This window comes from Trichophyton benhamiae (assembly GCF_000151125.1).
Source record: "Trichophyton benhamiae CBS 112371 chromosome Unknown Abenha-G-c-176a04.f1, whole genome shotgun sequence".
Lineage (NCBI taxonomy): Eukaryota > Fungi > Ascomycota > Eurotiomycetes > Onygenales > Arthrodermataceae > Trichophyton > Trichophyton benhamiae.
The window spans coordinates 234,550-247,695 of NW_003315107.1; the positions used below are offsets into that span (position 1 = coordinate 234,550).

Sequence of the window (13,146 nt, forward strand, 5' to 3'; positions counted from 1 at the left end):
CCTTACAACAACACCGGGCCAACAGCTCTCTCAAGGGAAAACCTCAAAAACACAAAGACATCCATAGCTAAATCACCACCCACCCAGTCTATCCCCCCTCTCGCTGCATCCTCTTCCTGCTCTGCTCTGTCTCGTTCACCTGCAGCCTATATCACCAGCTCTAGCTAGCCCGCGCCTGGAGGTCGGCTCTCCTCCATCGGGCTTGATCCTTCTTCTCCTGACCCTAGTATTTCCACTATTGCCACTGCACCACTCCCTTTTCATCGCCATCCCCCCCAAAAGAAAAAAACCTCGGAAAAATCTCCAATTCAAAAGTCGACGACCTTGAACACCCAGGAAGGTCGACGTCTCAACCCCCCTTCACGGCGTCGCTTTGCGCCCCGACGTCTCTTTCACCTTGCCTCGCTGCTCTCTACCTGCTCAGCCCGGAGGCAGCCACAGCTTATCACTTTTTTTTGTCGCAGTAGTTAGGGGCTGCTGCATGGTTGAAGGGTGTGTCTTGGCAGAAGATTTCTGATCCAAAGCACCAGCGACAGGCCTCAAAAGCCGTAACACACCAGGAGCGTAAAAGAGTGTTGATGAAGGACCTAGCGTCACAAATCTTGTCCTTTCCAGTCTCATTCACTGGATTCGATCATTACTTATTTGCAGAATAAAAAGCAAGAACTCCGGCCAGGCGGTAGACGTCTGTTCCCGCCGGCCTCATGGCTCACCACGATGATGTTGATGTGAAGACAGAATCGGTGGCAGACGCGGTAACAGACATGAAGCTGGAGCGAGAGGACTCGGAAGAGGGTGTGTCCCTCAACGGCAAGGCCTCTAGCAACGGGGAGGCCAACGGCACTCCCGCCACACCTGCCAAGTCAGCAGCTTCGTCTCCTCCAGATAGGCCGTCTTCTGCCCTGAAAGATGAGGAATCCGAAGAAAAGGTTGGAGGGGATATCACCGTCAAGCAAGAACCAGGCCAACCTCCCAAGCTGGCTCGTTCTGCTACCAAGAAAGTTGTCCCCAGGAAACCTCAGATGTTCGACCATCTCCCTGACAGCACTGCAGAGGCTACTGCTCTTTTCCAGGTGATAGATGCATGCACATATTCGAATAAGAATATGGGCTACACGGACCATGCTATGGAATGTGACTGTGCTGAAGAGTGGAGTAAGTAGCTCCTGAATAGAGACTTATTTGTCTCCCACACATTCCCCCATCTTTATAGATCTAGTTGCTACACTATTGTTCTATCTATCTATGCTCTGGGCTTTTTTTTTTTTTTTTGGTTTGCTTGATTATGTTGGGTATTTTTGAAGAGACTAATCTGGCTGCTATAGATCCCAAGACAGGAATAAACGAGGCCTGTGGGGAAGATTCAGACTGCATAAACAGAGCTACAAAGATGGAATGTGTTGATAATTGCGGCTGTGGTGACAACTGCCAGAATCAACGCTTTCAAAAACGACAGTATGCCGATGTGACAGTTATTAAAACAGAGAAAAAGGGATTTGGTCTACGAGCAAACACCGATCTGCGACCCAACGACTTTATCTACGAATATATTGGCGAAGTCATCAATGAACCGCAGTTTCGGAAACGTATGATGCAGTATGACGATGAGGGTATCAAACATTTCTATTTCATGTCCCTCAACAAGGGCGAATTCGTCGATGCAACAAGGAAAGGAAACCTAGGCCGCTTCTGCAATCATTCCTGCAATCCAAACTGCTACATCGACAAATGGGTCGTTGGAGAAAAGCTTCGCATGGGCATATTTGCTGAGAAACACATCAAAGCCGGCGAAGAATTAGTCTTCAACTACAACGTTGACCGCTATGGTGCTGATCCACAGCCATGCTATTGTGGCGAAGCTAACTGCCTTGGCTATATTGGTGGGAAGACACAGACAGAACGAGCAACGAAGCTATCGAATGCCACCATTGAGGCATTGGGAATTGATGATCTGGATAGCTGGGATACCGCTCTTCCAAAACGGCCCAAAAAGAAGAAGACCGCTGAAGACGACGAAGAATATGTCGACCGATTCCAACCCAAGTCGCTGGATGAAGAGGGTGTCACGAAGGTTATGGCAACTCTCATGCAATGCAAAGAGAAATGGATTGCTGTAAAGCTCTTGGGCCGTATGCAGCGCTGTGACGATGAACGGGTCATCAACAGAATTGTGAGGATGCATGGTTACCAGATTCTCAATTCCCAGCTTAGTGCTTGGAAAGAAGACTTCAACGTCGTGCTGCAAATTCTCCAAATCTTGGATAAATTCCCACGGCTTACACGAAATAAGATCATTGACTCCAAAATTGAGACCACTGTTAAGCCATTGACCGAGTGTGGTGAAGAGCGCGTTGAAAAGCAAGCTGCTTCGCTACTCGAGACTTGGTCGGCGCTGGAAGTTGGTTACCGAATTCCTAGAATGAAGAGAGACCCTGCACTTACAGCCAATATACCTTCCGCAAAACAATTCGAGCGTCGAGAAGTAATGCGTGAGCGTGAAGATCGCCCTCGAAAATCAGCGTCTGAGTCTCGGGATAAATCTCCAAAATCACCTTCGGTTGATCCTACCAGAGTCGCCCCTCGAGGCCCCGCAGCACATGGTAGGGGTGGAAAGAGCCACAGGAATTCATACCACCAAGGCCCACGACCGTTCCGTCGACCGTTTAACCCGCTCCCTTCAGGATGGTTCGCTGCAGAAGCTAATGGGAAAACATACTACTACTCTGCTCGGGGAGATACTACTTGGGTGAGACCAACAGCACCTGCGCCACAACCACCACCCCCGCCGAAGCCCGAGTCAAAGGATAAGACATTGCAAGACATTATCGATGGGATAATGAATTCAAAAGAGGATACCCCGAAATCTAAGGATAAAGAAGTATCCGCTACTCCAGCAACTCCCGCTGATGTTCCTCAAAAGAAGGAACATAAACCAAAATGGAAATCATTAAGTGAAGAGAAGCAGAAGAAGATCTATGAAAACACAGTAAGTCAATTATTGACTACTTGGGCTAGAAATATATATATACTGATAACAAGCAATATCTAGCTCTTTCCTCATGTCAAGTACGTTGTGGATAAATTTAAAAATAAGCTTCCCAAGGATGACCTGAAGCGCTATGCAAAGGAGGTAAGCCACCTATGTAATAAATGCTAGATGTGCTACAAGCCTAATACTTACCTGATATATAGGTTGCCAAAAAGCTTGTGAACTCTGATTTCAAAAATAACCGTGTGACTGATCCTACTAAAGTCAGTGAGAAGCAAATAAAGCAAGTGAAGAAGTTCTGCAAAGAATACTTCGAGAAGGCGGTTGTGAAGCACCAAGCCTACGAGAAGAAGAAAGCAGAACACAAAAGAAAACACAGCAAGCCGTCGGGCAGCATTTCTAATTCTAAGGAGCCGGCCATCCCACCTCCTACTGACAAAGCTGATGAGAGTGATGCTGCTGATGATGATGTCAACTTGTCGGACAATGATGAGCCTATCCAAGATGATGTCCAATGTTCGTCACCTAGGGAAGATGAATCAATGACACCAGGGGGGAGCCTAAAGAGAAAACGTGACATTGATGAGACAGTTGAAGAAGAGGATAACGACACCAAACACGATGGTTCCTCGTTATCGAAACGGCAGCGTTCCGAATCCCCACCTGTTCCACCACCTCCTCCACCCCCGATGAGTCCTGATAACTCAATGGAAGTAGATGACATAGACGGGGGTTTCAAGAGAAAGATGGACGAAGAATTTGAACTTGAGGATGAAAATACCCCTTGCTCAAGGTCACCGGGAAAGTACAATTCCCATGGATCATCGCCCCCACCTTTTCCTCCCCCTCCTCCATTGCCAGCCGATATGCCTGATCGGAGCATCGATCCATACAGAAATGAGCAAAGCAACATGGATGACGAAACCCCCTGATCATTCAAATACAGCCTTGCTATATACTTCTTTTACACACAATATGCAGTCTGGCTACCGCGATTTTGACCCTGATTGAAGTGAAGGAAATTTACTCTTCACCTGCCTACTCTTGAGATGAGCTAGCATGGCGAAAATCTACGGACGAGCCGTGCAGTTACGGCCTGCTGCAATCTACCTTCATATTCTTCCTCCCTTTCCTAGACCTACCCAGAGCACTATTTCCTCTATTCAAATATCCTAGCACTTGTTATCAAGCTGTCCTTTCCAACTCTTGATAACAGGTATAATACCCACCGGTCTTCGTTGTTCGATTCTTCTTGATATACCATTTCATTCCCATTTTTTTGTCCCCTTTTTCGCACCTTGGCTTATCTTTGGCTCATTATTTCTTCCCCCTTTCCCAGAAACGGTTCTTAGGCCGCATTACGTTAAAAACACCGATGAGCGACATTTAGTTGGCTATGGAGCATATTCTCTGTATCGTACCCATTAAGCGGTTGCTTCCCTTCTGTTGTTTCCCCCATGAAATATGTTTTATTAGCATCTATTTACTTTGCCTGTTCCCTCAAGTTAGGACAAACAGCCAGTTAGATAAAAGGAAGAGCCAACATAAGAGAGACAAGCTACCAAAACATATGATTATTCCACAACCGGCAAACCACGGTCTTTTCGCAGCTGGATGACTTCTATTTTCCATTTCTGAAACGCAGCTATCCGCTCCTCAGAAGGGAGATGCCCAAATGTGTCCATCGGATGACTGAAATTCAGTCTTTCCAGCTTCTCCGCAATATGGATTACTCTGACATTGACCCCGTTCAATCGGATGTCTATCTTTCCAATTCTTTCGAATAAAACCGAGCTATATTGCGAAGTATGATAGCTCATACCCAGCATAAATGAAAGCCGCATAGTTAAGTATCTCATCAGCCATTCTGGCCGAATGACTATTCGATGAACGTCCTCCCACCCATCTATTTGAGACGGCATACCTCGGCACTCTTTCCATGGCTGAAAAAGACCACCTTCCTGATCAGCGGCCCATTTATAGTAGATATCATCGGTGGCAGTGTTATCTGTGGATTTTTGGAAGTCCAGTATTAGAGTACCCACGGTGATTCCTCTATTACTGCCGCCTAGTTGAGACAAAGCTTCAATGACCGGGCGTTGGGTGGGTTTCTTGCTTGTCCACATCTCTGGGCCAGGGCCGTCTCTAAGGAGATTCACTAGAGGACGGTAGAATGCCCATTGTACTTCTGTTGGGCCCATGTCACTCCTGAATGCGTTCACGCCGCTCATGCTTGCTTTGGTAACTGGACAGGTTCCAAAGGCTTGAATAGTCACAACCACATTGTCGACTCGTGGAGATAGAGCTGGTACGCAGATATGGGATGGCCACACGTAGGAGTCGTCAACGAGCATGATATCATAGGTGTAGGTCAAGTTTCGGCGCTTTTTGCCTGCTTCATTCTCTTCTTTGGTTCCTTTGAGAAACCTGCCAATTGCCGCCTTAGTTTCAGCGTGGAGTTGCTGGTTGACGAGGAGGAGGGAGAGGGAGTTTGTGATATATCCTTCATTGGATAGGGGGTTAATGTCCGGATTGACTGATTTCGAACGTCCTGCCATCTGAGCTGGCCTTTTGGGTACTGGAACCCTGGTGGCTATGACGAGCTCAATGATGATGTCCCGGATCTCGAGCGGGATATTGGTTAAAGTGATTCGATCCATCCTTCTGGTAATTTTTGAAGTGTATAATGATGGTGATGGTATCAAAGTCGTGTTGGCTTACGGTATGGGATACCTCCCGGCATTTGTGTAGATGAGTTGGATTTGATAGTGGCAGAGGATGAAATTGACGATCACTTACTATTTCTCAAAGTGACCAGCCTATTGACTAATCGGCAAGGAGAGGAACACACTTCCTGCGGATTGTAACACGCTTATTGCTACAGGTAGATAAATATGAAGCATATGTCATGGACGTATTTTTTTTATATATATTCCAATAACCAATAGTCGCGTGAAAAGGGGCAGATTTTGTCTAGAGCTGGAACTTCGTCCGGACCTTTTCCATGCGGCCCTTCCACTCCCAATCCTGGCCACTCTTCCGCTGAATACCTTTATCTATTCTTCGTAGTTTTAATGTAAACCGGGGACCAAGCTCTTGTAGACCTGCTCGGATTCCTTCCACGCCTTTCATCTCTACTCCATTTGCATCAACAACGCATTTCTCCGTCTCTCGTTTGTCACGGAATACATATCGATGCCGCCTGACAAATATATAATCACGCTGGTTATGTAGTGTGACCACTTGCCTTCCCTGGAACTCTGGCTGAGGCGGGAATAGCGTGCGGAAGAGATGGGCTGTTAATAGACCAAGGGGGGTGCGGAAGTTGTTAAGTATGAGTTCGGGCCAGTGGCTGGTTGGATTTCCGTGTCCGGGCAGCTTCTTGCCTTCTATCCAGTTGCTGATAGAGAAGTGGAATGTCGGTCCAACGGGGAGATGTACTATTGTCAGCCCAGAGACTCGTTTCAGGTCCTCCTCCAGCACCACAACAGCAGTATAATTTCTATTCGCGGCAAACGACGATATCTCGCGCACCGAGAATTTATGGCCATATCTATGCGCCGAGCGGCGGATATAGACACTGTTAGGGAAGAACTCGGTCAGGACCTTGGCTTCCTTGTGTAGGGTTGAGTTAAGAGAGGTGGTAATCAGTATTTTCGGCGGCGGGGGGGCTTCTGTTGGGAAGAGACTGGGGAATTTGGCTGCAAGCGCATCAGGCGCAAGGTCGATATTCGTGCTTCGAGTCGACTGTGTAGGACTCGTTGCTCGCTCAGTCGCAGAGGGCACCTTGTTCTTCCTTCTGTCCTTCCCGGCTGGCTTTTTGTCTTTTTCTTCCTGCTCGTCTCCCTCGTCGCTGTCGCTGTCAAAATCGATCATGCTATCAACGTCGTCCGAGCCATCACCACCTTCGTCTGCGTCCCCGTCTCCGTCTTCACTGTCTTCTTTATCATCGGGTATCAAATCGTCTTTATCCTTCTGTTCCTGCTCTGTCTCCTGCCTCCGTCGCTTTATCCTCTCCACGTCGAAACTCAAGCCCAGCCCGTCTTCAACGTCACTACCGGCGTCATCCCACACTCGCTTCCGTTCCAGCGTCAGCGGCACATTCTTCTTCAGCCGCTCGGCCTTTAGCTGAGGGTTCTTCGCCTCTTCTTTCCGTCTGGCAAAGCGCAATGCCCGTGTCTCTTTGTCCTTGGTCTGTTTGCGCTTGATATGAAGCTCCTGTCTCTTCAGCTTGTTCCCGGGCTTATAGTCCATCCCAGACGGCCGTGGCCCGCTAGATTTGCCCATCTTCAACCCTCACGCCGTCGTCAACCCTTTTTTCTCAAGTTAATCACTCTGTCGATAAGTTTGCTTTTTTTTTTTTTTTTCCTGTTACTTTTTTTTTGAAGCTCCACGAAAGCTCGACGGAAGATCCTTTTGCCGGTTGATATCGCTCCAGTCTAGTCCACGCCGTTCCTGGGCAGAGAAAAAAAAATTGCCGGGTGGAAGATAGTCAATAGTCAATAATAAATCAATTGTATGAGCCTTAGACGCTGTATATAAAAGGCATTCGCTCTCTGCTGTCTCTCCCTCTGCCGTTCTGCCGTTCTGTCGCTCTGCCTGCTGCGCGCCTGGGTTGATGCGCCCTCTCCAGCTCCCTCGCAACCTCTGCCCGCGGCTCTGCCAGCCCCTAAGCGCAGGCCGAATAAGCATAAGCAGCATAAGCGCAGCCAGAGGACGCTCCGCCCCGCGGCCCAGTCCCGTTCCCAGTCATCGCGGGCGCCCCTTCGGCTTCCAGAGCGCACAAATATCGACAAAACCACCCACACGACCGCCGCCCGCTGCCCACGCCAACGCCATCATGGCCACCACCAAGTCCGGCCAGCCCTTCGACCGCGCCGTCTGCGAGAGCCTGCTGCGAAGACGCCTGTTCTACACCCCTTCGTTCGAGATCTATGGCGGGGTATCTGGTCTCTATGACTACGGCCCGCCGGGCTGCGCTCTGCAGGCGAACGTCGTCGACCTGTGGAGGAAGCACTTCGTCCTGGAGGAGGACATGCTGGAGGTAGACACCTCGATGCTCACCCCGCATGAAGTGCTCAAGACCAGCGGACATGTCGACAAGTTCGCCGACTGGATGTGCAAGGACCCCAAGACCGGAGAGATCTTCCGCGCAGACCATCTGGTGGAGGAAGTCCTGGAGTCGCGGCTGAAGGGCGACAAGGAGGCTCGCGGCCAGAAAGTAGTGGTCGACGAGGAGAAGGACGCAAAGCGGAAGAAGAAGGTCAAGGAGACCAAGGTTGTCAAGCTGGACGACGCCGTCGTGGCCGAGTACGAAGAAGTGCTGGCTCAGATTGACAACTACGATGGCCCAGAGCTCGGTGCTCTCATCGTCAAGTACGATATCAAGAACCCTACCACCAATGGCGAGCTGCTGCCCCCAGTCTCGTTCAATCTCATGTTCCAGACGGCCATTGGCCCCAGCAGCAATCTTCCCGGCTATCTTCGACCTGAGACCGCCCAGGGACAGTTCCTTAACTTCCAGAAGCTCCTCGAGTTCAACCAGCAGTCTATGCCCTTTGCGTCTGCCTGCATTGGCAAGTCCTTCCGCAACGAAATATCCCCGCGATCTGGCCTCTTGCGTGTGCGTGAATTCTTGATGGCGGAGATTGAACATTTCGTCGACCCTGAAGGCGGGAAGAAACACCCTCGCTTCCATGAAGTGCAGGACGTGGAGCTGGAATTCTTGAACCGGGAAGTTCAACTCTCCGGCAGCACGGCTACAACTAGAATGAGCATCGGAAAGGCTGTCTCTACCGGTCTAGTGGACAACGAGACCTTGGGCTACTTCCTTGCCCGTATCTACTTGTTCCTTAAGAAGATCGGTATCGATGAGTCCAAGATCCGACTGCGTCAGCACATGCAGAATGAAATGGCTCATTACGCAACCGACTGCTGGGATGCCGAGTTGTTCACCAGCTACGGCTGGATCGAGTGTGTTGGCTGTGCTGACCGAAGTGCCTACGATTTGAGTGTTCATAAAAAGAAGACTGGTGCACCACTCGTTGTCAGACAGACCAGAGCCGAGCCCCTTCGAATTGAGGAGTGGCAGGTCGACATTGACAAGAAGAAGTTTGGACCTCGCTTCAAGAAGGATAGCAAGACTGTCGAAAACGCAATTGAGGCCTTGACTCAGGATATGCGAGAGAAACTTTCACTAGACCTTGAAAAGAATGGCAAGATAGAGATTGAGGTAGACGGAGTTGGTGAGGGCAAAGTTGAGATTGGCAAGGACCTTGTTCAGATCGAGAAGCGGATGAGAGTAGAAAATGTCCGCGAATACACTCCCAACGTTATCGAACCGTCGTTCGGAATTGGTAGAATCCTTTACTGTTTGATGGAGCATGCTTACTGGTCTAGACCAGATGATGAGGCTCGTGGTGTAAGTGCTAGTTCCCCCCTTCCTTATCTTCAACTGTCATTAGCATAATGCTAACAATTGCCCGCTAGGTCCTTTCTTTCCCACCTGCAGTGGCCCCTACTAAGGTCCTGCTGGTCCCTCTCTCCACTCATGCATCTTTCCAGCCACTTATCCAACGCCTAACTCTCAAGCTGCGTCGTCTCGGTGTCTCCAACCGTGTGGACGACTCGTCCGCGAGTATCGGTAAACGGTACTCGAGAAACGACGAGCTCGGAACTCCCTTCGGTATCACCGCCGATTTCCAGTCCGTGAAGGACAACACCTTCACTCTCCGTGACCGAGACACCACAAAACAGGTCCGCGCCAGTGAAGATGAAATATGTAACGCCGTCAAGAGCCTGGTCGACGGCGAAGAGACCTGGGAGGATGTCTTGAAGCGGCTGCCGGAGTTTACCGGCCAGGAAGTCGAGTAAACTCATGCACTCCTTAGCTACAATACACTATATAAAATCTATTGTACGGAGTAGTAAAAACCACAAAATCCAGAAATAATTTAATATATCAGGAAAAAGCAATATCGACTCGCCTTTGCTAAATAACTAAATGTGATGTCATTTTAAGGTCTTTGAGCCGCTCGTCCCAAAGCGGTTAGTAGGCCTGTCCCCCAAGGAGATCAAAACAACTCCTTTAATTTATTCTCCAGGCACGAAGATGCAGGATTGAACATCGAACGACCAAGTTCTGCGCTCTGGCATGGTATAATGGCACCGAAGATATCTTCGTCCAAGATAACGCTTTCATGCCCGCTTTTTGCGGCTGATTTCGACCCTCACAACCATGGCTTTCTGCTGGTAGGAGGGGGCGGTGGTGAAGGACGCAGTGGCGTTGGCAACAAGATTGTAAGGATAAGCCGTTCCTGGGAAGATGAATTGGAGGCGCAGATATGGCTCTGATCAATGCTAGTATATCATTTGCTAACATGGACTGTCATTTTGCTTGCTTAGTCCCTTCTCGATACGTCTCGGCGCGACGCTATATCGGAGGTAGTCGACATCGAGCTCTCCCGGGATGAAGATTCGGTCACATCTCTAGGTATTTTACAATGCAGCGATCAAGACGTCGTGGCGCTGGCCGGAATAAACAGCTCGCAGGCGGAACAAAAACGAGACAACAATAAACACCTACGCTCCTTCGAAATCACATACCCTCCAAGACGAAAGGCTATTACAGATTTAAAGAACGGGGACTACGGTGGCGATGATGGAGCGCAAGTCAATGTTGGCGAGCCGAAGACAAGAGCTCTATCTCAGGTCTCGTTATTCAGGAAACAAGAATCAAAATCGACCGAGGGAGAAGCATATCAGCGCATATTACGACTTTCTCCCTGGAAAGGCGAAGACGCAAAGCGCATTGGTGCAATCGCAACTGGCCTTGCTCCCCGAGGAGAACTTGTGTTCTTTGAAGCGGACGCACAATCTGTATCCGCACCAAATGTTTTAGGACGTATCATACTGGGACCACAAGAAGAGGTGGAGGACGTGGATATCATAGACACAAGCGAGGACGGGACCTTCAAGTTCGCATATACGGATGGAAAGGAGGTCTACCTTGCGAATATATCGATGTCCTCGAAATCCAACTTGCATGTAAACTCTATATATAAGGTCGGCAGAGGACCGAAAAGCAGCAAAATCAGAGCTTTGCGCTTTATCTCTCCAAACACCCTTCTCCTGCTGCAGAACTACCCTGGCCGCACCGGATGCGAGCTAGTGGTTATATCACTCTCCGCTCAAATGTCTAAATGGATGGTTTCCCGGAGACGAGGTCTCCATAGGTCGATGAAGATTGGTCTAGGCTTGGATGTTTGTCGACTATCCGAGTCGTCTTCTGGAGAAAGGCAGTGCATCATTGCCGTATCAGGCAGTGATATGTCAATCGAAGTTCTGACACTCGAATCTGCTTCCAAGGGCCAAATTGGAAAACTACAACACTATACCACTTTCACAGATGTCCACCCGTTTTCAATGACAAGAATAGCGTTCTCGACCTTTATTTCTCCAGCTTTACCTGTCACCTCGGATGTACGGCCCCAGTTTGTAAAGCTGGCTTCTGTCAGTGTGGGGAATACAGTTATAGTTCACACCTTCCCCCTATCTCCATATCCTACTACTTCAAAACACCCACGGTACGTTCTGGTGATGCCCGGCCTCTCGGAACTTGCCAATACTATATTCAGCTCTCTCGTTGCCATACTTGTTGTCGCGCTGGGTGCTTTCTTCCTGCAAGCCTTCACGGAGATCCGAGGCGGTGTTCCCCCTACTCTAGGAGCTACGAACTGGCTTAGTCCGCGTCTCCGGGAAATGCTTGCACGACCATACATGTTCGAAAACGGCCACCCAAATGCTCAAACGACTATCCCATCATTAAAAGACATCCCTCAAGTCAAGACATCCCAACCGCTCCGAGACTTGGTATCTTCACTCTCACAGGCTCAGAAGGGCGACTCCTCGCCTACTTCCGACCAGCCGCCGGAAGCCATCGTTGTCCATGACCTTGGTACCGAGATATCAGCCAAGTCCACTGTTCTGTCAGACGATGGGGAAAAGCACGGAGTAGACCACTCAAAGACCAAGAAGTGGGAAGATCTGACTGATGAACAGCGCAAGATATGGAAGAAAAAGCTGGCTGATGCGGGCCACTGGGCATTGGACGAAGGCGAAGTGCTACTCCGTGGCGTGCTGTTTGGCGAATTGGCTGGATTTGTTGGTCAGATTATGGCTTAATCTATGCATGCATGTAAGGACTGACATAAATATATACGAACGACACTTTCGGGACTCTGGTGCTATTACGACTTTCTTATTGCTAGGCGAGTGCGTGAGCTTGTATAATGACTGGGACCGAACCGTTGGTCTCTTGGTTTTTAACTGTTATATCCCGGTGGGTTTACGTGAGAAGATGTGTAGATAGCATTATATGCCAGTTATGGTTCATGAGCAATGAATTTTTTTTTCTTCTTGCTTTCTCTCTGGACTTCTGAAGTATGAATATCAAATCGGAAGATGAGGATTCTGAATTAAACAGTGCAAGTATAAAGTATTTTTCATTACTTAGAAATAGCATCGTATAAGAAACTATTGATTAATCCTAAGTTATTTTGATCAACGCCCTGAAGGGCCAATTAAGGAAAGAGGTCATAAGCAGGTGCAGGCAGGGCAGTGCAGGTCTTTGAATCGCCGATTAAAACAAAGCAACGAATCACTTCGCTAGCTAATAATTAATTATCGACCTCGCTATTCTCTCGCTCCCACGCATGCAAAAAAGGGGGAAAAAAAAAAAAAAAGAAAAAAAAGACGTCTATCAAAGCTTCGTTCGGATTCCCAAGTGCTCCTTTTATCATCGTTGTTTCATTATAGAATCGTATATTTTGGCCATAAGATACCCAGAGCAGCAAGAAGTCGGAAAGAAGCAGAGAAGCAAGAAAGAGAAAATGAGGGAGATGAAGAAAAGAGATCATCAATCGACCAAGATGGAGAAAGGGATCGATGGGAAAAGGCGGGAAAATGGAAATCGAGCAGTACATACAGCGGGAAAGCAAAGGAAAAGGGAAAAAACAAGAACAAGAACAAGAAAAAAAACCCCTCCTCCCGGTGCATGAGGTATATTTCCTCCGTTTCGTCCCATGAAAAAAGTAGAAAAGAAGTGAGAAGAAGGACACGGAGGCGGGGAGGAGAATTGGTCGAATTGCAGGGAAAGA

The 13,146-nt window shown here is 48.7% G+C and overlaps 4 protein-coding genes across 4 annotated transcripts; 2 read left to right on the plus strand and 2 right to left on the minus strand.

The window, feature by feature from the left end:
* Positions 1-704: 704 nt before the first annotated feature.
* ARB_07003 (uncharacterized protein) lies at positions 705-3,921 on the plus strand (the record flags this gene model as incomplete). Its single annotated transcript, XM_003014395.1, has 4 exons — positions 705-1,155; positions 1,326-2,986; positions 3,050-3,130; positions 3,193-3,921. The coding sequence occupies 4 exons, from the start codon at positions 705-707 to the stop codon at positions 3,919-3,921; spliced, it is 2,922 nt and encodes a 973-aa protein (XP_003014441.1).
* A 642-nt stretch (positions 3,922-4,563) lies between these two features.
* Positions 4,564-5,649, minus strand: ARB_07004 (uncharacterized protein; the record flags this gene model as incomplete). The annotated part of the gene is made up of 1 exon (XM_003014396.1): positions 4,564-5,649. The coding sequence occupies one exon, from the start codon at positions 5,647-5,649 to the stop codon at positions 4,564-4,566; it is 1,086 nt and encodes a 361-aa protein (XP_003014442.1).
* A 313-nt stretch (positions 5,650-5,962) lies between these two features.
* ARB_07005 (uncharacterized protein) lies at positions 5,963-7,276 on the minus strand (the record flags this gene model as incomplete). The annotated part of the gene is made up of 1 exon (XM_003014397.1): positions 5,963-7,276. The coding sequence occupies one exon, from the start codon at positions 7,274-7,276 to the stop codon at positions 5,963-5,965; it is 1,314 nt and encodes a 437-aa protein (XP_003014443.1).
* A 553-nt stretch (positions 7,277-7,829) lies between these two features.
* ARB_07006 (uncharacterized protein) lies at positions 7,830-12,172 on the plus strand (the record flags this gene model as incomplete). The annotated part of the gene is made up of 4 exons (XM_003014398.1): positions 7,830-9,410; positions 9,479-9,858; positions 10,045-10,288; positions 10,394-12,172. 4 exons carry the CDS (start codon positions 7,830-7,832, stop codon positions 12,170-12,172), a joined length of 3,984 nt encoding a protein of 1,327 aa, XP_003014444.1.
* Positions 12,173-13,146: the final 974 nt, after the last annotated feature.